At 36.6% G+C, this 25,858-nt stretch overlaps 1 protein-coding gene across 1 annotated transcript in view; it reads left to right on the top strand.

Annotated features, from left to right (window-relative positions):
* The window catches only part of SLC15A1 (solute carrier family 15 member 1), a 44,808-nt gene extending 19,277 nt beyond the window's left edge, over positions 1 to 25,531 (top strand). Inside the window, exons 8-23 of the mRNA XM_081326640.1 lie at positions 2,527 to 2,610; positions 3,319 to 3,401; positions 7,483 to 7,569; positions 9,066 to 9,155; positions 10,469 to 10,513; positions 10,750 to 10,782; positions 10,894 to 10,982; positions 13,254 to 13,335; positions 15,294 to 15,413; positions 16,745 to 16,891; positions 18,381 to 18,430; positions 19,016 to 19,123; positions 21,303 to 21,396; positions 22,293 to 22,439; positions 22,752 to 22,859; positions 24,766 to 25,531. Coding sequence (XP_081182766.1) covers positions 2,527 to 2,610; positions 3,319 to 3,401; positions 7,483 to 7,569; positions 9,066 to 9,155; positions 10,469 to 10,513; positions 10,750 to 10,782; positions 10,894 to 10,982; positions 13,254 to 13,335; positions 15,294 to 15,413; positions 16,745 to 16,891; positions 18,381 to 18,430; positions 19,016 to 19,123; positions 21,303 to 21,396; positions 22,293 to 22,439; positions 22,752 to 22,859; positions 24,766 to 24,972 — 1,574 coding nt within the window. The 3' untranslated portion in view covers positions 24,973 to 25,531. The remainder of the gene's footprint in view (positions 1 to 2,526; positions 2,611 to 3,318; positions 3,402 to 7,482; positions 7,570 to 9,065; positions 9,156 to 10,468; positions 10,514 to 10,749; positions 10,783 to 10,893; positions 10,983 to 13,253; positions 13,336 to 15,293; positions 15,414 to 16,744; positions 16,892 to 18,380; positions 18,431 to 19,015; positions 19,124 to 21,302; positions 21,397 to 22,292; positions 22,440 to 22,751; positions 22,860 to 24,765) is intronic.
* The last annotated feature ends 327 nt before the right edge of the window (positions 25,532 to 25,858 follow it).

The raw sequence follows: 25,858 nt of genomic DNA, 5'->3' as shown, positions 1-25,858 counted from the left end.
TTGGACTTGAATAACACATTTGATAAGTAGACCATAACCTGCTACTTGACAAGATAGAAAAATGTGGGTTAGACAGCACTTACCAGATGGATTTTTAACTGGCTGACCAACCACATTCAATGGTTGGACCTGCATCTACATGGAGGGCAGTATGCAGTGGGATACCCCAAGGCTCTGTCTTAAGCCCTGTACCATTCAATATCTTCATCAATGATTTAGATGAGGGGATAGAAGGGGAACTCATCAAATTTGCATACGACAGCAAGCTGGTAGGAATAGCTAATACTCCAGAAGGATCATGACAGACTTGAATACTGGGCCCTATCTAACAAAATGAAATTCAATGATGAGAAAAGCAAAGTTCTATATTTAGGCAAGAAAAACCAAATGCACAGAATAGGTAATATAAGAGGGATCTTGGAGTCTCAGTGAACAATCACTTATATATGAGCAATTTTATAATGCCTTGGTAAGACCATACTTGGAATATTGCATACAGTTTTGGTCGTCACAATATAAAAAAGATGTTGAGACTCTAGAGAGAGTGCGGAGAGAAACAACAAAGATGATTAGGACCGAAGGCTAAAACATATGAAGAACATTTGCAGGAATTGGGTTTGTCTAGTTCAGGGGTCTGTAACCTTGACAACATTAAGACTTGTGGACTTCAGCTTCCAGAAATCCTCAGCCAGCATAGCTAATGGTTGCAGTGGATTGAAGTCATAGCTGGCTGAGGAATTCTGGGAGCTGAAGTCCACAAGTCTTAAAGTTGTCACGGTTGCAGACCTCTGGTCTAGTTTAATGAAGAGAAGGATTAGAGGCAAAATGATGGCAGTGTTCCAATATTTGAGGGGCTGCCACAAAGAAGAGGGGTTCAACCTATTTTTCAAGGAATCTGCGGGCTGGACAAGAAGTAATTGATGGAAACTAATTGAGAGAAACAACCTAGAATTAAGAGATTTCCTGACAGTGATAACAATTGATCAGTGGAATGACTTGCTTCCAGAAGTTATGGGTGCTCCAATACTGGAGGTTTTTAAGAGAAGATTGGGCAACTATTTGTCTGAAATGGTATAGGGCAGACCTGTCAAACACAAGGCCCGGGGGCCAGATCCGGCCTGTGAAGTGGTTTCATGCGGCCCACGAAGCCATCCTGGAAACAGTGAGGGAACGGCCCCCACTACCTTGGCCCTGGCCCAGAGACCCTCCTCCTGCCAGAGACCCTCAGATCTGTCCCACTCCTGCCCAGGCCCCCATAAGCACCCTTGATGCGAACGATGTAGAGCTGGCCATGCCCACCCAGTAGGCCATACGCACTCTAGCCACACCCACCCAGTAGGCCATGCCCACCCAGGCCACACCCACCTGGCCCCCTGAGGGCAACCGCAATGCTGATGCGGCCCTCAATGAAATTGAGTTTCACACCCCTAGTATAGGGCATGGGTGTCAAACTTGCCACATCACATGACATGTCGTGACATATCGCAACTTTTTTCGCATTGCCAGAGCTGGGGTGGATGCGGCCTCTGCATGGTGCAACCAGCCCACGGGCCAGCAGTTTGACACCCCTGATATAGGGTCTCCTGCTTGAGCAGAGGGGTGGACTAAAAGACCTCTAAGGTCCCTTCCAACTCTGTTATTCTGAAATTCTCAGAAGTATAAATCCCAGCAAGTGAAACTAGAGTAGACATCCAGTAAAAAGCCCATTTTCTCTCCCTACTGTTTCTAACACAGATCAAATGTCCTTTCTGATTAGGTAGGATCTTATTTGGAATCCAAGCCACAGACTCTAGCAATAGTGTGGACATTATTAACAGCAACAATTGAATGATTTACCGTATGTAACTCAGAATACGAATGCCCTGGCTATAAAAACTATGTATGGCTATATTAATAAGATCAATATAAGCATAATCTGGTATAACAAAGTAATTGCACTAAATAATGATGAAATATATTTATTCAATGTAAACATGCATCTATAAAACAAGTTCTTTGCATGGAATTTTTTGCTTGCATAATCTGAATCTGGAATGGGATTGTTGAGATCCATTGATAGTTGCTAGTCTGAATGTACGGTATGTATGAGTGTATGTATATGTACCTGTGTGCTCTCTATCACTCTATCTCTCCAGGAAGATCTGCCCAGAGGAAATAAATGAATTGGGAATTATTTTTCCAAGGGTAGGAAGACACAGCAGCAGGAGATCTGTCTAAAGGGAAAGTCCACCATGGAGACTAAATGTTTTCTCTGTATAGAGAGGATTTTTTTAAAGAATAGCTTAGTATATAGATGGCATGATATGGGACAATAGAACAGTCAAAGAATGTGCTATATATGTGCCCTAAGTCTATAAATCATTACAAGCTGCCTATATTTCCAAATGAGAATCCCATGTATAAACTTTTGTTCAAATATAATATGTAATTTAATTCACTGAATAATTGATAGGGAAGACCTGTTCTTTCAGGCTACTGTTGCAGAAAAGCCACAACTATGCCTCCCACTTATTTTTTTTTGTACAGGAGTGGAATGTGGAATTCACGACAAACAAAAATGTTATCCTCTGGCATTTGGTGTTCCTGCTGCCCTAATGGCTATTGCACTGTGTAAGTCAGAAAGTTTATCAGATGTACTGCTTTTTTACTCAGATATGATTAATTTTGTTACAGTGATATAATTGTACTGGTAGTCCTCAACTTAGGACTATTTGTTTAAGTTATGGCCTCAGAAAAGGTGACTTAGACTGGTTCTTGAATTTTCAACACTGTACCTCCCCCCAATCATGTGATTACAATTTGGTCGCTTGCCAATTGGTTTGGGTTTATGATGGTTGCAGGATTGAGGTCATGTGATCATGATTTGCAATCTTCGCAGCCAGTTTCCAACAAGCAAAGCCAGTTGTGGAAGCTTGATTTGCTTAACAACTATGTGATTTGCTTAATGATCATGGTAAAAATGGTCATAAAATCAGGTCTAGACATAAGATGATTCGTTGAATGACTGCGTTGCTTAGCAACCAAAATTCCAGTTCCAGTTATGGTCACAACTACCCATAATGTATTCTGGTTCATTGTGATAGTTTCCTGACCATATTGACCTATTATGGATTGTGCATGAGAGATAACTTTCAAAAGAATAATAGAATATCAGAAAATATATACAGTAGATCTTAAATTTAATAGCAGATTCTCCCTCTTCTTACTTGTTTAATACTAGTTCTTAAACTGGCTATAAATTGATTTGCTACCCAACCCCAACTTGTTGAAATTTAATCACTTTTTCAAAATGTGTTATCTTTTGGTTTTTGTCTGCAGTTGTGTTCATAGCTGGAAGCACAATGTACAAGAAAGTTAAACCTGAAGGCAACATCATGGTCCAAGTCGCTAAATGCATTTCAGTAAGCAATATATAATGCAAGACTAGCATTTTCAAGGGCAGTTTATTTTTATGAACTTGATATTGAACTAAATCTGTATTCAGTTATTTTCTTACTAGTTGTCTCAGGGTTCCCCTTTTTTCTGAACTACATAAAAACCTTTCATCTGGATAGCAATTCTAGTTCCTTACCTAGAATTATTATAGTGTGGGAGTTAGCTCTAGACTGATTGTTTGCTTGCTGATCAGAAATATTCCTCTTCCTGATTTTTGCCTAAAAGGTTTTCCATTATCTTTGAAGCCTAATCTACATTTATGAAGCCAGAGTTGTTACAAACTAGGAGGAGAAATACTGTAAAAAGCTTTCTGGCAGGCCTCTTCTTCCAAGGGTAATTTGGTAAATATGGCAATAGCAATAGCACTTAGACTTATATACTGCTTCATAGTGCTTTACAACCTTCTCTAAGCAATTTACAGAGTCAGCACATTGCCCTCAACAATCTGAGTCCTTATTTTACTGACCTTGGAATCTTAACTTGGTCAGGATCGGTCTCCTGGTATGGGCAGAGTTAGCCAGCAATACTGCATTTAACCACTGCACCAGCACGGCTCTTATAATTATGCAATTGATCTGCATGTATAATTATAATATGCAGATCAAGCCTTCTTATATTCCATATGAAGAATTCTTGGCTCTTCTACATCTCCCTTCAATTCATCTCGCAGAAAAATAAACAGGAAGGTACAGGTAGTCCTGGAGTTACGAGTGTAATGGAGCCTCCCCATTCCACTCGTAAATCGAAAACTCGTAGAGTGAATCTCGTTCCTTTAGTGAGATCACTCTCTTCCTTGTTAAAATGCACGCGGCTCATTAAATAAACATGAGGTATCTCAGGGTGGGGAAGGTCATGGAGGGCCAAGTGATGGAACACGCCCCCAAGGCCTCCCCGACCCACTAAGATACCTCATGCTTCCCCCTCCCTTCCTGCCACGCGGGACTCACCTGGAAAAGGTCTCTCTCCTCTCTGCCACGGTTCTTGCTGCCACTCTGATCTGAGGCCAGGGGACGCATCCACAGCCCCCCGTGGCCCGATCTGGGTTCTGGAGGCCTGGAAAAGACCTCTGGAGCCCAAATCCATGGCCACAGAGCGATTTCATGCCCCCTGTGGCCAATCCGGGCTCCGGAGGCTTGGAAAAGACCTCCGGAGCCCAGATCTATTGCAGCAGAGTGATTGTGTGGCCGTTCTGTGGCCTGATCCAGGCTCTGGAGGCCTTTTCCAAGCCTCTGGAGCCCGGATTCATGATTGCGGAGTGATTTTGCACCCCCCACAGCTGGAGGGGGGCACAGATTCGGTCTGCGGCCATGGATCTGGCCTCTGGAGGTCTTTTCCAGGCCTCCAGAGCCCGGATCGGGCCATGGGGTGGTTGCAAAAGCCTTCCCCGGCCTCAGATCCGGGCCGCAGCAGCCTGAAAAAGGCCTCTGGAACCCTGGTCGGGCCACAGGGGGAGGGGCACAGAAGGGTTCCCCCGGTCGCAAATCCAGGCGGTAGAGGCCTGGAAATGGCCTTTGGAGCCTGGATCGGACCACAGGGGGGGAGGGCGCAGAAGCTTCCAAGGGCCTGATCCAAGCCTCCAGGGGTTTTCCTAGCCATTTGTGCCAGGAACGGAGGTTGGGGGGGGAGACTTCTGCATGCCTCTGGAGGCTGGATCCAGACCTTGGAGGACTGCTCCAAGCTGCTACTGCCTGGAACGGAGCTTCCAAAGACCTGATCTAACCCTCCAAAGGCATGCTTGGAGGAAGGCTCCAGTGGCAACGGGGTCACTTTCTCCCCCAGCGCAGCGAGCTCTGGTGGGCTGGATGCAGGTGCGAAGAGCCTGGCCTTCTCCCTCAATTGAATGCTTCAGGCTTGCTGTCAGGCAGAAAGGAGTTGGGGGCAGGAGCAGGAGACAGGCACCTTTTACATAGAGAATGAAAGTGACGTCTGTGATTTGACGCAACTTCAAACACTCACGCGAGATCACAGACTCCAGAAACTTGCATTCTCGGTGCAAAAAACACTTCCAAGCCAATTCTCCTCTCCTTCAAAGGGAAAGAAACCTTGGCAGAGAGGATTTTTGTAAGGTAAGTGAGCCCGGCATGGCAGGAAAGAAGGGGGAAGCAGTTGTGAGGTGTGGGGGAAAAAATAGGGTGAATGTTGCAGTGCCACTCAAGTCACTCGTAAGGGCAAATGACTGCCGTGGTGCTGCAATATTCATAACTTCGGAACTTGCTCATAAACACTAGGGGGCACTCATCACGTAACTTCGAACGAGCCTTAAGTGAATGCTTGTAACTCAGGAATTACCTGTAGTTTAGATCTTCCTATCTAAAGCCAAAAATACAGAAGCTGACCAACTGAAATCCAAGAAGAAAAGATTGAGCCTTGGCTTGCAAAACCAGAACAAAATTTATCCCTACCTTGTTCAACCAATTAAATCAAATGTTTCCATAAAATAGTATGGGGGCAGGGATATAGAAATATATGCAGAATTCTTTAAAATATGTAAGCAGCCTAGTCAAACCAGTTACTTATTACCTGGTTGAATAAGTTTTTAGCTTTAAGTATTTTAAAGGCAAGGGACGCGGTGGCTCAGAAGGTCGGCAGTTTGGTGGATCAAATCCCGAGTGCCACGTAACAGAGTGAGCGCCTGTTACTCGTCCCAGCTTCTGCCCACCTAGCAGTTCAAAAGCACGTAAAAATGCAAGTAGAAAAATAGGGACCACTCCGGTGGGAAGGTAACAGCGTTCTGTGCGCCTTTGGCGTCTAGTCATGCCGGCCACATGACCACGGAGACGTCCTCGGACAATCGCTGGCTCTTCGGCTTTGAAACGGAGATGAGCACCGGCCCCTAGAGTCGGAAACGACTAGCATGCATGTGCGGGGGAACCTTTACCTTTACCTTATTTTAAAGGCTGCGTCTTGGCTTTATGCTTGATATTGAATGGTACTCTCGCTCTTTTTTCCTTTTTCTCTTTTATTGTTTCCTGAGCACTATATTTATTTTTTCTGCAAATGGAGAATAAATTAAAGCTAATATCACTGGGAGAGCTCATGTTAAATATTCCAGCAAATCAGCAGCTATCTACTGACTGATTTGTTAGTCCTAAAAACATTGTGGATATATGGTTAAGGTACAGACTAGTTATTGTATACCATAGCATTAAAAAGTTTAATGGGAAAAGTATTTTTGGAAAACAGAAATTGAAACAGAAACATGTCATCTACTTTGGGGGCACTGCTATGCTGTACAAAAATTTGACACAGTTTCCCAATAAAAAAGCAAGATTTATATCCTGAATAAAGCATCTATTACGGTGTTTCTCAAACTTGGCAACTTTAAGATGTGCAGCCTTTAACTCCGAGAATTCCCCAGCCAGCATGAGTTGAAGTCTGTGCATCTTAAAGTCACTAAGTTTGAAAAAATACTGATTTAATAAGTCAGCATTTAAATAACTGTTTGGGTTCCTTAAATTTATCATCTTGCTGGAAGTTTTTGTCATATTTGTATTTGTAAAAGAATGTTAAAAAATAGCACTTCCTCCAATTTCTTTAATCAAGAAATTGAAAGCATTAGATTGGAACTCCCATAATTTCCAGCCAAAAGGGGAATCAGAATGTTAGTCCAGCATATTTGAAGAGCATCAGGAAGGATATTCATGGAGGTAGACTAGGCTGTCCTTGATTGTTCTGGAAGTGGTCTTTTGTATTATCCTTACTGTTTATTACCTTAATTAATATTGTCAAGTGTGAAGAATCAGGACTACAAGTTAAGTTCCAGTTAAGAAGATGTATTGCTCACACTTATTCACAAGAACCTAGTTAACTAATTGTCAGCACTGAATTGGTGCTAAATAAGAGTTAACAAATTTTGAGAGGGGGGCTGGACTTGGATCGCCTCTTGGATCGAGAACTTTGTTCACATCCAGTTAGCACCATTTCTGTTCCCATAACTTTTGGTATTTCAGGCAGTTAACTTGGGGTACTCGCCTCCCCCAAATATTTATGAATGTAATTAAAAGAAGAATTGTGTTCTAATTAATTTGCAAATTATTTCTTTTCCAGTTTGCTATTCGAAATAGATTTAAACATCGCAGCAAAAACTTTCCCAAGAGAGAACACTGGTTGGACTGGGCTACTGAAAAATATGATGTATGTTCTATTATTGGCCTGTAGTGAATTTCATTATATACTACTATAACAACAGCTTTCCTTTAGGTTTTACTTTGTGGATTGACCTATTTTCATTAAGTGACTGCTATCATTGTGCCATTTAAGGCCCCTGGTGGCCTTAAAGTTTTGCATGCAACTTCAAAAAGATAAACATGACAGCAAATATAATTGAAAAGCAATTGGCATGAAACCCCCAAAGTTCAGAAGTTTGAACAAGTTTAAGTAAACTCAGAATAAAGGTTAAAGCATCCTGTGTATCATTTGGGAAGTTAGATTTAATATCAGTTTACTTTGAAAACACACATAAGATAGTAATAATAAGCAAACAAACAAATGGACAATGCTTTAATATTTTTTCAATGTCAATAGGCTGATTAAAATAAAAACAGTATCTAGTTGTAGATAGATATCTACTGTATCTGACTAAAAATGTGGCTTTAATAAGTTTAACTTTCAAATTAACTTTTGGAGATATCTGCTTTTTTAAAAAACATCATTCTGTTTGTAGAAATCATGCATATCTTTTGTTTATATCAGGTGATGTACTACTCATTCTCAGTTTCAAAATTTTGAGATGTAAAAATAATCATTGCATTGCTTCATCAATTATGTAATTATGGCTCACCTATGTTTCAATTATAGGCATAAAAATAAAGCTTAATCCAATTTTGGTTGTAGTTAAAGAATATGGTTGTGGAATTTATTTATTTTCTGAGTTTGCTAAATTAACCAAATGGGGGTGGACATGTGAAGCATATTAAGCCAAGTTGAGATAAGCAAACATAACACTTATGATCTTGTGCAAATAAACACCTAATAGAGTGTTGTTAAAATGACAAGTAAGGTGTCTTGTAATTAACTAATACCCATCACTGATGTTGAGGAAAAAATACTGATTTTAGTTACTGAAATAATGTCTACCTGTCAGGATCAGATTACTTTAGCTTCCATGAATTTACCTATTTCCCCTTTAGAGCAATCCAAGCAGATGACAATATCCACTAAGCAGAAGTACTTCCTTTCCTGAAGGAAAGTGCTGATGGGCTGCCAAGTACACACTTGTTGATTACATGACTGCAGGGGTCCTCCGTTGGCCATGACTTCAGTGGATGGGCATAAGTGCCATTTGGTACTTATGCCACTATAACTTTCAATGGTCACTGAATGAATGGTTGTTAACCAAGAACTACCTGTAGTATAGTTTTTATATTGAGGGGCGGGTAAAACATCCCACCTTTATAATATGGCTATGAATAAAGTCCTCTTCCATATCTACTGCTATTCCTCCTCATACTTTCCTTATCTCTTGGTACCTCTCAGTAGATTAGACGCGTTGTTGCTGCTTATTTCAATCTGTATATGGAGATTGGCCTCATTTTGCAGAATTTAAATATTTAATATTTGACACATAAATAAATGCAAATGAATAAGGAAGATATCTATTTAACATTTCTTGTTTTGTTCTTTTGTTACAGAAACGGCTTATTACTGAGGTTAAGATGGTCTTGAAAGTTTTGTTCCTGTACATTCCTCTTCCTATGTTTTGGGCCCTTTTTGATCAGCAGGTAAGTTGAGAGAAGAAATTGTTATTCCTTTCGGTGTTCATATGGCCGTGCAGTGCTTTTGCTATAATTGTAGATTAGGATTTAGCATTGGAAATAGACTTAAAAAAACTCTATGTGAACATTTTTATCACAGTGGAATAAAATACATAAAATATAATCCAGTGGACCACCAATGTGATTGTACATTAGAGATGGTGTACCTCATTCTTCAGTTAAGTCTTTTTATAGTGTTAATAAAAATTGCATCCATGTCAGGGAAATGCGCAGCTGGTGTCCAAATGGAGTCGGAGACGCTGACACGAACTTGCAGTTGTATATAAATAAATATATTTACAGTAAATAAGATAGGCAAATAGTTGCATCGTCAGGTAATTCAACACAGCAGGAACATCATGAGGTAAATTACAGAGAGCACACAGAGGGAAAAGGTGGGACACAAGGAAACTCCTTTTCACTCACAGCAACCAATCACAGCTCAGATTCCCTCATGCAGTGGTCAGCTTTCTTCAGCTAATTAGCTATAACTATGTGCTCTTACCCATTGTTTAATCCTTCACTGCTCCAGCTATTGAATTTTAAATATCTTAACAATCTATCTTTCCATACTTCTCATCATCCTACAATATTCCCTTTTGAGAAAAGTACCTTATACAAAGCACAAAAAATGGGTATAAAGTAGTAAACAAAAACAAAATTAAGAGCACAATAGAAGACAAAAATCTAACTAAATCTTCTTTACACAAAGGCCATCCACTCTTATTTCTCTATACCTTTGAAAACCATTGCCACTTCCACTGGGACCATGCCTCACTGCTTCACACAGTACCTTTTGTTCTTTAAAATTCTCACCTTTCTCTTTTTGAGGATATCATCAACTGTACCCAACCATGACTTTCTCTTCCTCTTGACCTGTCATTCTTCCTTCATATGTTTGCTTTATAATTCAATCCTCATTCATTCTCTCCATATGATCAAACTATCTCAAAGTATTTATTTCATTTTGGTCATTCACTTTAGTATTCAATTCATATTTTACTCATATTTCCTTTTCATTCTGGATCCTATATTTTTAGCTTTTACCAAAGTTTATTATGTGGCATTCAATTTACTTTTATATTTTCCTGATATACTCGCCTATTACTTCCAGATAACAATGTGGGCTCTTAATCTCTTTTCCTTCTACCACTGATTTGTGTAATAGTAATGTAAATATTGTTAATATAATGTAGATAGTTACTGTGCTTATAGGATTCTGAGACAATTAATATTTAATTAGTGTTATTTGCCTAAAAACTTGTATTTTTGTTCTGAAGGGATCTCGATGGACATTGCAAGCCACAACTATGGATGGAAATTTTGTAAGTTATTTCTTACTCAAGGACCCTCTATCAAATTCTGACTGAGTTTTTATTATGTATTTATACCTAAAAAGTTATCGACAGCTCCTCACGCAGCAGGTGATAAGCATTCAATTGACAGATATCCATGTCTATTTCCCTTGCTGGATTAGGGCAGTGATATTTAAATTATTAAATTAAGTTCTTATGAGATTTTGAAAAATGAAATGCATCTATTCTTTTTTCTTTCATTTTAGGGTTCTGTTCAGATTCAGCCAGACCAGATGCAGGTACAGTAAGCAGTTTTTTGAATACTTTTTGGGGGTTTGAGCTATTTCCAAGAATCATTTTACTTTTTTTCTGAACATTATTAATTTTCTTATTTTTTTCTTCTGTAACAGACTGTAAACCCAATTCTCATTGTAATCATGGTCCCAATTGTAGATGCTGTTATTTACCCTTTAATTAAAAAGTGTCACCTAAATTTCACGTAAGTAAATATGGACTTTTAAAAATTTTAAGTAGAAAATTGCATCAAATTCTAATAATGCATGAAATTTAACTTAAGTAATATTAACATGAATGACTTTGCTTAGTTTACAAATCAAACTATAAAGGTGACATAACCAGTAAAAATATTTTTATATGAAAAGTAAGTACCTTTCTTCTGATGAAGAAATAACTAAGCAGTAAGTAATAAATAAGCATCGTTCAAAATTTTCACTAATAATTAAAGCAACCTTATAAAGCAACAATCTTAATTTAGTGTTTTGCAAGTGAGAAGGATGTAGGATGTGCTCAGTGTACCCATATGAGAAAACGTATTCCTGTTAATATCAATATTTGTATCAACTTTTACATATAACAAATTGATCATGCTAGAAACTATTAAAAATGTGAAAATTACACCTCAAAATTATTTGTCATATATCAAATGATAACATTGGGTTATGCATCTTGCTAAATTTCTTTCAGTATTCAGTTATTAAGTCTGTGTTGTTCTAAGAGTGGATAAAGAAAGGTTAAGAGAGAAAAAACATCTATTGATTCAACATGTTTTGGGTCTAATTCCTCTAATTTGGTGTTGCTCTCAGGAGTTATTACAATTGTATTCCAACATGTTTGAAAGGCACCAGGTTTGAAAACCTGTTCTAAGTCTTTCGGTATTGCAAAATGACATTTTAGATTAAATGTGTATTCCTCGACATTGTAACATACTGTATGAAAGGTTTTGAGGGACTACACAAAGATTCAACAATAACGGAAATACGTTTTCAGAGAGATAAGATATATGCATCACTACTTTTACTTACAGACATATTAGGACAGTGATGGTGAGTTCACATATGTGACATTCCACAATGTTTTGGGTGACATGCTATGTTTACTAACACCCAACAACTAGTCTCCAAAACACCCCTGTTCTCACACAATTTTTTGTGGCTATGGAGGCCACATCAGAATGGAGTGTGCTCTTGATGCAAGTTAAAAATTGGAGTTTAATAAATGTACAGAAAACAAAACTTGAATATCAAAATAATGTAATAAAAACATGAACAGAATGCTGGCAAGGAAAAGCATTACATGGTCAATTTCTGCAAAAGGGGAAGTTAATAAAGATAAAATCTTCCAATAGTTTATAGCTGGAACATTAAAAAAAGAAACTGAAGGCTTCATTTTGGCTGCACAAGAGCAAGCTGTAAGAACCAATTTAATCAAGGTCAAGATTGAAAAATCATCAAATGATTCAAAGTGCAGATTGTACAAAGAAGCAGAAGAATTGTTGATCATATACTCAGCTCAGAGAATAAGATTGCACAAATTGATTATAAATAATGACAACACAGTCACTGAAAAAATTCACTGGAATATCTTAAAAAATTAACAGTAATGAAAAATTGTTGGGAACACATAATCGAAAAGTAGTTGAAACTGAGTAAGTTAAAATATGTATTGTTTGAATACAGACTGATAAAATCTAGGCTCATAACACATGTGATATAACTGTGGTCAAAAAGATAAAAGTGTGAATAATTGATGTGGGATACAATCCAGGGGATAGTAGAATAAAAGACAAAGAATTGGAGGAGATCACAAAATATTAAGTTCTGAAAATCAAAATTGAACTATTATGGGTGCCATACCAAAAAAGCCACGGATAGCACTTAGAAAATGTGCACATTTATAAAATTTCCATCTGTTAATTGCAAAAGGCCACACTGCTTGATCTGCACATCTGCGTTGGGAAGAACGTGATGCGTATGAAGACCAATATCAACTAAACAACTGGCAGTTGTGACTTCACATTGTTGTGAACAATAATAGTAATTCTTAGGTCTTTGATTAAGACTTGAATTCAGTCTTGGATTGTGAAACTAACTAAAACATAATCTGCCTATATGAAGTGCTTGGGAAAAAATTGATAGGTGGACAAAAACGCCAAATCCAGTCTAAACATATGGCCGGCTGTGCAATTAACCACCACCACCATCATCATAATTTTCTTTTTAAAAGTAATTTGGAAAGGTTTGTTTTGGTTTTCTAAAAGCTTAGACTCAATTAGGAGATTTTTTTTTTCTGAATAATGAAGTCAGGTTGAATGAAAGGGAGAATTTAAAGAAGATGTGGATTAGTTATGTATTATGGTATATTCTGTTTATTTAATAAAAAGTCCATAATTATTTTTATTTTAATGTTGTTTTAATGTTTGTAGTATTTAATTTAAAGTGTTCCTGAATAGCTCTGTGTCCTTCATTCACAGGCCTCTGAGAAAGATGACGGTTGGCATGATACTGGCAGGTTTGGCTTTTGTTGTTGCTGCTGTAGTACAAGTTGAAATCGACGTAAGTAAAATTAGAGCCAAATTCTGTCCAGGGATGTTTTAAATTATAAGACTTAAACTTTTGAAGTGGTGGGCATCATGTATTCATAAATCTCTTAGGTGATTTAGAATCCTGATTTTGCATTATGGAGGGGGTGAACTGCTATATAGAATACTTGGGGTTAACTGTCCTGTTTCACAACTATTCAAAGTTACAAGAGCATTGAAGACATGACTTTATGACCAGTCCCAGAATAAAGCAACCATTGTGGCATCCCCACAGTCACGTGATCAGGCTTCAGGCACTTTGAATTGGTGCACTGTCACTATATCCTGTGATCACATAATCTCCATTTGCAACTTCACAACTAGTTTCTGACAAGCAAAATCAAAGAAGAAGCTGGAATTAAAATTGAAGTTCGTGGTGATGTGATATCTCGCCTAATGACCATGTTGCTTAGCAATGAAGGTGCTTGTTCCAATTGTGATTATTAAGTGAGGACCACCTGTATATCTTTCTTATATGGGAGGATAGATATCATTTAAAGATAACTGGCAATCAAATGGCTTGGGGAAAAAAGACCTAGACTCAATATTTTTCAAATTGAGTTCCTGGAAGAGATTTCTACACCTGCTTGGTCCATTACAGAGAGAGTAGGTTTATTTATTTATTTATTTTAACTCTCTGCCAAAAGGCTCCCCAAGTCTCTTAGAGAGATATTCTTCCCTTTAGTCACTATGGCATAGCAGGTAGGGCAAATTTGTCAGCTAGACTTCAGAAGCCCCACCAAACTGGATTGGGGCTCTTTCTTTCTTTCTTTCTTTCTTTCTTTCTTTCTTTCTTTCTTTCTTTCTTTCTTTCTTTCTTTCTTTCTTTCTTTCTTTCTTTCTTTCTTTCTTTCTTTCTTTCTTTCTTTCTTTCTTTCTTTCTTTCTTTCTTTTCCTTCCTTCCTTCCTTCCTTCCTTCCTTCCTTCCTTCCTTCTTTCTTTTTCTTTCTTTCTTTCTTTCTTTCTTTCTTTCTTTCTTTCTTTCTTTCTTTCTTTCTTTCTTTCTTTCTTTCTGCCTTCCTTCCTTCCTTCCTTCCTTCCTTCCTTCCTTCCTTCCTACTGGTTTCATGGCTTGAAAAAGTTTGAAAATCTCTAGCTTAGATTAGGCCTAAGTCTTTGACAAAGATTTATTTTTGAAAAGTGGAGAGAGACTGCAGAGACAAAGAATTGATTTGATTATTAAGAAACAGGATGAGTTTATTTCTTTCCTGTCATTTTCACTCTAGCTATGTTTAAGACAGAAGTAAGGAAAAAATTGTTTTATTGATGATTTTTTTAACAATTCAGTTTTGCAATGAGTAAATAATATTGGCTGGTGTGCCTGCTCCCTTGTCTAACAAAATTACGTCCAGAAGACTTCCCCTGTCTTTTCTCTTCTCCTCAAACTAGTGGTCCCAGTGAGCACAGAGCAAGACCCCCTCCACAGCTGCTCGTTGCTACCCTGTTTTAGACCGTAAATTTCATGGGAAGTTTCCTTCAGAATTGCAGCATGTGCTGAGAATAAGAACCATGTCGTTGCAGACAGTATACTTTAAAATAAAATAAAAAAGAATGAGCAGCCCCACTGAATACTAGCACACCCCTTTCATGGATTGGGCCATTTTGTCCTTGTCTATTGCAGCATCACTGAGCGGTGATTTAAGGACTCCTGTGTAGTTCTTTTGTTATTACCTGGATTATAGATCTATGAATTTTGACCCTGAAGCTCAGCCCTACTTGTAGCTCCGAGATGAAAGACATTTTACAGTGAAGCTGTTTGTGGATGGATGGGGAAATAGTGTACAATGTGTAATAGTGTAATAGTTTACAATGTAAACTGCCATTGGGTAATGCAAAGCCACATTTTGTGAATGTAAATATATGTTACTAATTCTCAAGATACTTTCAAGGTGAAGATTGACATAATAGCACTTTATTACCTGTCTACCACAGAAAACTCTTCCAGTCTTTCCTTCAGAAAACCAATTTCAAGTCAAAATAATAAATCTCGGAAATGGTAAAGCCACAGTTGCTACTGCTGGAGAGAGCATTGACTTGAGTCCATTTAATGCGGTATGTTTCATTTAAGTTTTATTCCAGTTTCAAAACAGATACATTTTTAATAAGATAAAATTTCTCAGCATTAATTAGAAATTAGTGAATATACTATTAGTGAAAATACAGTTTGGGAATATGCACCTTTTCATGCATATATCATGAATTCCTACATTACACTCCATCTCATAATTTAAAAAAGAACAGTTTCTGTTTTAATACTAACAATTTCTACATTTCTGAAATTACGCCATCATTTTCTTTGGGTTGTGTTTACCATGCCTAAACTTTTAAATTGGATCTTGGCATGAAAAATAGTATCTTTTGGAGCCTATAAACTGTATCTCATCAATACTGAAATCAGTATTTCTAACTATTGTACTGTTTTCCCTTCCTTCTCCTTATGTAGAACAAAATTTAGGATTAGTAATTTTAGAACACTACTCTGTCTCCCCATTCACATTACCCACTTTTAGTCCTTAGGCGTGCACGGTACTTTGTAAAGTGGCTCCACTTTAAGTTTCTTACAAAGTTATAAAGTTATAATTTCCCTCATGCCTCAGTGTAAGGCACTTCAAGGCAGCATTTTCTATGTTTTCTTTATTTTTGATACATCATCCATAGTTGGGTGAGCCTATTTGTATATATGCTAGGAAAGCAAACAGTGGATTTCATCTCTTGTCAGCATCACACATCACAGAAGGGAAATGAAACCAGTTATTCAGAAGTTAAATTTCATGTGTACAGCTGAAATGGTTGGGGAGATACAATACAGATAGTCCTCGACATACAACAGTTCATTTAATGATTGTTCAAAGTTACAGTGGCCCTGAAAAAAGTGACTTATGACCATTTTCACACTTATGACCATTGCAGCATCCCCACAGTCATGTGATTTACATTTGGATGCTTAACAACTGACTCACATTTATGATGGTTGCAGTGTACCCAAGTCATGTAACTCCTTTTTTGAACTTCTAACAAGAAAAGTCAATAGGAACCCAGATTCACTTAACAACCATGTTACTAATTTAAGAAGTTCAGTGATTCACTTAACAAATGTGACAAGAAAAGTCGTAAAATGGGGCAAAACTCACTTAACAAATGTTTCACTTAGCAAAATAAATTTTGGGCTAAATTGTGGTTGTACGTTCAGGACTATCTGTATTAGAAGGAAATTAATAATAATAAAATCTGATCATATTTCAACAATTCTAACTGATCAAATGCAGGATTTTTTTTGCCTAGGTATCAAAACCCTAAAATAGGAAATATAATTAATTGGCAGATTAACTCAGTTACATAAAAGGAATGCCAGTTGTTTTATTGTTTTTTCTTTTTATTTACAGACAAATTATATCACATATGAAATGGACAAGTCAAACAATATTGACATAGCATATCTAAATGGATCTCTAACAAAAAAATTGATTAATATGGGAAAACAACGCCACACTCTTGCAATAAAAAATAACCCCAAAATTGAAGAAAATCTGGTAAATTTATTTAAAGATTCCAGGTTCTGTTTAGATCATTTATTGTTTATTAAAAAGGTGTATGAGTTACAGAATGTATAAATGTGGTAGAATTTCAATTATAATAGCAGAGGCTATAATAGGACTGTTGCTGCTAAGTATACACAGTTTGGGCATATGGACAGTACCTAAATAATTATAATAATTAAATAAAAAACTCCATCCAGATAAATTAAGCAACAAAAAAAGCAGAATAAGTTTGATAAATGATCACAAAAGAATCATATTTAAAATAAAGTTTCATGTGTCTAAATGTTGGCTTAATTCTTCTGCCTTCCCATTTGTGGGAATTTGTATTTAGCATTATACACCAAAGCATAAAGAGTGTATTCATAGAAAGAAGACATCTGCCAGTGTTATATGGAAATTAGTGTTGATTATATCAGGGGAAGCATACAAGTTGAATGCAATAGGGTAGGATATTTAAGTAAGTGGTAAAGCATGAAGAGATAAAGTAAAAAATGAATGCAGATCAAATACAAAAAAGGTGGTCTGATCCAATGAAGAGAATGAATGATAATTGAATCACAACACAAATATCTGAAGAAAGACTGATTGAGCCAAGATGAAAGAAAATATCAGAAAAGTTGTGGCTTTATGGAATTAATAAGACCCTCAAAAAGAGAAGATTGAATCCAGATTGATACTAGCCCAATGCTGGAAATCAGTTTCCCCTTCATTTGGTAAATGGTTAAATGATGTACGGTATTATATATGATAACTGTGGAAAAGTTAACATATCAAAAATGTATTACAGGATCATTTTTAAATTATATATAGTATTATATGAACTTTATTAATAAAGATAAGGTTGAAAATGGAATCAAAATATAATAATAGTAATATGAAGGGAATGCAGATAAAATAATTGCAAGATTGATGTGCAGGAGTAGAAAAATATGGATATATTTTAGTGCCATTTCATATGTAAATTAGATTTCATTAGATCTCCTTTCATCTCCTGCTTACATGAATGGTATGTTTTTATGTGTTTTAAAATCTGGAACCAATATACATATTGTATTATTCCTATAATCTCATGAATTTGTCTATAGTGAAAGCTAATCTGGCTCTTTTCTCTATCAGGGTTGGGGCTGGCTTAAAATCCTGATTGACAGGACTTGTTCTAATCTTAACTGTGGTTAAAATAAAGTTTAATATATCTGTTAACATAGTTAACATAGATGTATTCATGGAACACACTGCAGAAAGCAGTACAAATGTTGAGGAGTTGAAAACAAGGTACAGAATGTGCATCAATCCAAACTAACAACTATTGTTTTTGTTTGATTTAGTCATTTGACTCAGTCATACAACATTTAATTAAATGTTTGTGATATTGAGATATAAGCATTTTGTGAACAAAAATCATGAAAGCTGCTTATGATGTAAAGAAATATAACTGTTTCATGTGTATTTATTACATTATTCAAGCTATTTCTCCTCTTAGTTTATAGATGGCATCACAGAAAAACCAGAACAAGGCAATAATATGATCAGGTAATAAAAATTAATTGTGTGAATTTATACTTTATTGTGGTTAATGTTTAATTTTATTAAGATATTCATATGATAAGAGTCTGGAACTAAATATTGTGGAAGTTACTTTGACATTGAAGACAGTCCTGGAAGGCTCTACTATCTAGGTGTGATGTTACACCACAAACCACAAGTTTGTCTCCAGGTTACTCTCTCTTATAAGAAACCACACCAGACTCTGTTGTAATAGCCTGTCACTTGCAAAAACAAGACAAGAGAAGTTGAGATATCATGTACTGTATGTAGAGCATCTCTAGATTGTAGGTGGGAGTGGGTGGAAGGAGAGTTGTCCTTTTTAAAGGCAACAGTTCTTTAGATTTTTAGATTTAATCTAAATTATAACTTTTTTAGCTGCATAAGTAAATTTTATATCTTGTCAAAGAATTTTTGGAGCAAGAAAGCTTTTGCTATAGTATTACTAAACACTTGCAAATCTCTGTTAATAATATTTAAGAATAAAATAGTACTAAGGAAATACCCGTTAATGATAATAAATGGCTAAAATACCTTTCAATTTTTTTAATGCAACTTTTTAACTTTTTAAAGATTTATAAACAGTTTGGATTCAGTTATTAATATCACTATGGGTGATGTGGCTTTTGGAGAGGTGATGAATTTCTCAGTCACCAATTACACTCCTTTTCAAAGTGGATCGTAAGTATTCTTTAACATTATGATAGAACAGCTTTCCTCCAACTGGTGCTGTTAGATGTGTTGGGACTTCAATTCTCAAAACTAACAGTTGCAAATGCAATGTTCCTAGAGGGTATCAGTATGGGAAAATATGCTGGTGAGATGGAATTGATATAAAGTGAATGTTAGTCCATAAAAAAATAGGTACAATTAATCTCACAGAATAGACTAGTAAGTTTCAATGAAGGAGAATATTTGTAGCTCAGGGTTGATATAAGGGGTCCTTGGTGCTCTCTGAGCTTGATTGTTTTCTTGCAGACATTTCATTACTTAATTAGGTTACATCATCAGTGCTAATTGGACTAGCACTGATTAAGTTACCTAGTCAGGGTAATGAAATGTCTGCAAGAAAACAAGCTCAGAGAGCACAAGGACCCCTCACTAGTAAGTTTACCTGTAATAAAGTTGGGTTTAAGCTGTGATCTACTGGTTGATTGACAACTGTTGTGCTGGTCAGAGTAAACAGCTATTTTAGGAATTAAGAACTGTCCCCTTAAGGGATAGCCCTTTGGGTAAGGTAGTTTTAAGTTACTTAGTCACGTCTGTGTTTCGGATTGGCCATTGGGAGGGACTTCTGATTGGATAGCTGTGATTTCTGGCTACGTGCAGACCAGCCATGGGAGCTCTTTGCTCCTTCAGTATGGGAAATACTACTTCTTTTCACCTACGTGTTGGGTCCAGATTATGAAATGTGCTTCCGAAGAATCTCTCCAGTAACTGAGTTAAAGTTTAGAGAATGCCTGATGAATTAAAGTAATCTGCATGAAACCCTTTCCGTGGAGTTTATCTGCCTGTATCAAGCAACAGTAGCCCCTTTGGTTGAGACAGAACAACTGTGCTGAAGAGTTCATGTCTCATTTTTCTTATCTACATTGGATTCTAAAATTGTTCTTAGCCTTTGGGGGAGATAATGACCTCTTAGGCCAGACATGTCAAACTCGTGACGTCACGTGACGTCGCACAATGTATCGGGATGGTTTTGCCATTGCTGGCAATGGGGTGGGCGTGGCTTCTGCATGACGCATCTGACCCATGGGCTGGCAGTTTGACATCCCTGCCTTAGGGGGTCTAACCTTTGATTGAGATAATCATCAAGGTCTAGGCATTCTGGGTTAACACAGCGGCAATTCCCCTAAGAATGGTGGTGGCCATTTTCCCCATCTTGGCCTGAAATAATTCAGTGTGCACCACCCATGAGTAGGTAAAATTGCTACGATTGTCACAGCTGGCAGAAAAATGATTTAAAAAACATGAGAAAGCAAATATGAGAAGAATGAATAATGAAACTAATGGACCTTTGAGAAACAAGTTCTAGGACAATCAAAAGTGGGAAAGGAAAAGAAAAAAAAGTAGGAATGGAGGGAGACAAGAATTCCTTTTAAACTTTCTTACCTATGCCCATTACCTCTTTTCATCATTGGTGAAAAGAGGTGAAGTGGTGAACGCTGAGCAAGATAACATTTGAGTTGAAATAAAACGGAATTAGTTTGGTTGATTTTTGAAAGAAAATATTTGATAGAAAGAGGGAAACAAATGATGTTTGTTACTTCATTAATGGAATATTTGAAAAGAATCCTAGATATAGGCTTACCAACATCTATACCTTGGTAAAACACTGAAAGCAACTGCTGAATTGCAAAAAGAGAGGAAAAGTTCTTAGGCGTTCACTGGATCCTGGTTTGTAGACTATTATTGCCTGCTTTGGGTTTATGACCATTTGGTAGCAGAGTTGTTTGTTTTCTGCCTGTTCAGCCAGCCTATTTTATAAATTGCATGCTCTTTCTGTGATTAAATTGCATGCTCTTTCTGGGATTATGTAAAGGAGCTTGGCAAGTTTCTATATTCTAATGGGACACTTGGAAGAATGTTGTGCTGGTTGATTACAGGTAGTAGGAACATGTAACAAGGTGTTGGGAATTGTCACAAGCTATTTTAAAAAGTGCCTGCTACACCCATTATATGGTCAGGAATTAATGTTTGCAAACCTACCTTGGGGTGATGCTTATACTGTAATATGAAATGGCTTTATTTACATTTATTTTTGATATTTTTTTCCAAAATTTGGGTATAGTTTTAAAAAAAAAAGTTCTGTTTGGAAATTACGTTATCAGTACCTAATTTTTCCCATTGCTTTTTCTAGAACTAATATTACTGCTAAAATTGATAATAACGAGTGTACAGTTCCATCCATGCCATTTGGTTATGGCAGTGCTTACACTATTATAGTAAGAGGGGTAAGTTCTAAACTTTGTGCCTAAATTGACAAAATATTTACTACATAGCCATTCAAAGATTTAAACACCTAAAATAAGGTCTTAGTTGAATTTTTAGCACTGTCACTTTCTTATCTTAATGGTTGTTACACTGTCACAGGTGTCAAATAAAAGAGGAAAGCAAAAGACTAAAGTTGTATTGTTATTTATAGGCAGATGTGTTTTCATGAAAGTTTTGTTGTGGTTAGTAATGGAAAATACAGGTAACGTAAATAAGGAGTGGGTTTTTATAATAGAAACTCTTTTGATCATCACTTGAGTATGGTGTCCCTAACAGTGTGATCAAAACCTCGCCATTTTTTAATATTGGTTCTGGCCACCATCTTGATTCACTCCCTGAGGACACCCCTGGTAAAAAGTCAGAAATCTCTCCATACGTTTGTATGAGAACATGTTGCCCAGATACTATCTTGTTTTGGGGTTGTATTTATTTTTTATGTTATGATTTATGATCTGCCCCAATGTTCAAAACTAATTAATTAATTTGAAGAGCTTAAAAATATTATGGAAAATAAATTGTTCATTTTTTATGATTTTCTGTGTTCTGTATGGCTTGACATGGGGAATATGAGATTATCGTACAATCTTGAGAGGGCAACAGATTTCCCCCTCCATGCTGCAAGTTTAAAATGGGAAGATTTGCTTAGATTGAATGACAATATGATTATGGAGATATATGATGTTTTTCTATTTGACTCTTCTTTTATGGAGGGAAAGGAGGTCATGTTCAGTTCAAGACTACCTACCTTTCAGATAAAAATGATACAATGACAATAAAAGAAATTACATTTTGGTATTTTTTCCTTATTTTAGGAAAAGGCAGTATATGAATATTAATATAATTTGCTTTCTTTCAGTGTACTGGAAAAGAATTAAACATTACATACATTGAAGATATTCAAGCCAACACAATCAGTATGGCATGGCAAATCCCCCAGTATTTCATTATTACTTGTGCTGAAGTTGTTTTTTCAGTGACTGGACTTGAATTTTCATATTCACAGGTATCTCACTTGGGTTTACAACTGTCCTGCTGTGTGGAATGTTGTGCTGTTGATAATATAAGGCACTTTTTCAGAAAAATATGAATGTAGAGTTTGGTTTATCATGAGAAAAAACTCAGCTTAACCACAACAACCCATATCAAAATGGTTTCCTCAGAACAGGCCACTGTAAGATGGTTGAGTTTTGTTTACAATGAAGTTCTCATGACTATGTGGATCTGAAGCATTTTGCAAATCCTTAAAACTAAATATATCTTACTAGATTCTGAAACAAGGTTCAAAACTATTGAATTGTGTATCTTATTTCTGTAGGCACCTACCAACATGAAGTCTGTGCTGCAAGCTGGCTGGCTATTGACTGTGGCCTTTGGCAATATCATTGTTCTTATTATAGCTGGTGCTTCAAAACTTGATGAACAGGTAAATAATTAGTCACCAAAACAAAACTTTGATCAACTTTGCTAATCAATAAAGAATATAGAATTAATCTCCACAATTTATTAGTTTTAGTGTCATTTTAAGATATGCCTGTATTATTGTTACCTGCATATAGCTACCTGTTGTTACCTATATTTGAATTGATCTGGAAACTCATTCAATAAACTACTTATTTACTTAATAATCAAATACAGTAAACAGAAATATGTTGTATAAATTCAATAAAACTAAACCACAAATAGCATTAAGAACAAAAATTAGATCTTAAATCCTAGGAAAAAAATGTTTTTATTTAGGACTAAAAAGACTGACATGTTGATGGTGGTTGGACTTCCTTGGGATGGGTACCTCAAAATACTATCAACAAAGATTTCCTTGATGTTGCTACATGTGGGATCCAAAAAGAAGAGGCTTTTTTTTTAAAAAAAATGATAAGCTATGAATAAGGTGTGGGAGTTCTTCTCTTAGTATATGTGGAACTTTATTGGACAAACCCCATTCAACTGAATTGGCCCTGAAAAAAAAAAGAAATCATTGTAGACTAACATATTATGAACATAATTTGTCTGAGTATTTTTTTAAAAATATTACTTGTACATGTATTTTGCAACAGACTGTTTTAAACGGAATCTCATATACAATGAAGAACTCTACAGTATTGTAATCAAAATGGGAGATTATGGCAGCATGGATCACTGCAGGTAGACAGTCTCCTTCTAGATCACAGGTGTCAAACTCGCCACATCATGAGACATATCGTGATGTATCACGACTCTTTTTGCATTGCCAACATTGAGGTGGGCACGGCTTTGGTATGATGAAACTGGCCCACGGGCCGGCAGTTTGACACCCCTGTTCTAGATAGTGTCATTAAATGAAGCTGGCAAGTGATGATCTTTTTATATTAAAATACCCTATTTGCAAAAATGGACATTGGGGAAAGCTGTAGACTAGGGCATATCTCTAGGCAAGCAATTCCCTATCTTAATTAAAAGACTAACAATACCATTCTAGGCATGGCTACTGAAAATCAAGATACCGTATCTATTCCTAAACTAAAGGAACTAAAGTTGAAGCCTTTTCCAAATACTTTGCCCTTTATTGCCCAGTAATTTTTAATCCCTTTAAAAATGTCCATGTGTATGCCAAACTTGTCCAGAGGAATATGTGTATTGTTTGCCTTAACGTTATGTTCTAATTGAGCCTTACTTCACAGGATGATCATGATTTACATTATGTAGAGGAATCAGGTTCTCCTGATGTTAATGGTCTAGCATTACCTAAAGCCTAAGGCAGAACGGCCAGTGTTGAGAGATGTCATTGAATGGTCAGACACTGAGAATTGTCAGTCTATAGTGTAAATATCATGGACTGAAGATCAGTGCTCTTACTGCCGAGGAGTAAGAAATTGAAGACCTCTTAATATCTAGAAACTATTAACATGTTGTAAGTGTACTTCACAAGTCTAGTGACATCTGAATGGTGTAAAATGAACCGTGCAATGTGATATCATCTCCCAGATATGTGATTGTAAGATACTGAAGGACATTCTGTATGCATACAACTTGTGGTGCTTTAGATATAACAATGAAAGAAAAGGTTGGAAAGTATAGAAAATGGAAAGGATTTCCAGGGTGATCCAAATATGAAACACCATTTTAATTTGCTACATTAGTACTAGTTCCTGCAACTGCCTTAGAATTCAAATTGCTACTTGATTCAATTGAGGTTATTCTTAAGCCTAAAAGATAGTAATTTTCGCCTTATAGAAAAGATAAGACCATTCTGTTCTCTGAACCAATGTAGACATGCTTATTCATTAACAAGATTGTAATGTACAAAAATCCTGTTTAAATCTTTTTTTTCTCCCCCCCCTCTTCTTTCACAGTGGGCAGAATATATTCTCTTTGCAGCTTTGTTGTTTGCAGTTACTATAATTTTTGCTATTATGGCCTATTTTTACACCTATGTTGATCCAGCTGAAGTTGAAGCACAGTTTGCAGAAGATGAGAAGAAGAAAGAAAAAGAACAACTGGAAAAAGAAAAACATACGTATGAAAATGAAGTTGGAACAGAGCTACAAACTAAGATGTGAAAATATGTTTGAAATCAGAATAAGAATGTAAATTAACACGCAGAACATTGCACCTGAAGTTTGAGATTCATAAGGGATAAAGCTGGATAAGCTGTCTTATTGAACAGGAATGAGTAAAGAGTACCACAAAATGAATACCCATGTCTGTGGCTGAAGATTAAGAAATCAGTTCTCCTGTGAAGAACAGAGGTTTTCAGCAGAAGGCTGGACTTTGATAACATCTGAATCTAGTTGCACTTGGCCATTGTGAAAAGACATTCAGAGTGCTATTTTTATACAGAACTACTTTAATTTTATATGGAAGAAGGTAAATGCTCACAGCAAATAGGCATTTATGTATCCTGGTATACATAGGCCCAATGATTTGCAAGTGTTTTTATGCTGCTGTACCAATAATGTTTATGTTATATATATATATATACACATTTTCCTGGAGATCGATCTGAGCCAGCTAAATGTTTACAATCGGGTACTGCACTAGACACCTTCATTTTCTGCCAGAGGATTCTGCCAAGCCTAACTTTATACAGCTGCTGTGGTTGAGATGGGAAAAAAAAAGGAATTGCACTGTGAGACAATCAAGGCAAGTGAAATAAAACTTTGTTCTTACCATTAGAGTCCAAGCTTTCTTTTCCAGAAGAAGATAACCAGGCTTTACCATTTGCAGTGGTGTACTTTCGAATAACGTAATTAAAGCTCTACCCTGCTACAGTTCAGTTGAATTGGTTGGGATTGTAGTGAAGAAGCTGTAACGGCTTCTTTTTAAGAACAACATTCATTAGCTTAAAGTTACATTCAAATCAGTCCTTATTAGTTTTGCTCCGTCTTTGAAGAGAGAAAGATATTTATCACACTGGATCACACACACACCACACAGTAATTCAGA

This window comes from Vipera berus (genome assembly GCF_964194415.1).
Source record: "Vipera berus genome assembly, chromosome: 4".
NCBI classification, from domain to species: domain Eukaryota; kingdom Metazoa; phylum Chordata; class Lepidosauria; order Squamata; family Viperidae; genus Vipera; species Vipera berus.
Note: the sequence above shows the minus strand (reverse complement) of the source record. Positions and strands in the feature narration are given on the sequence as shown.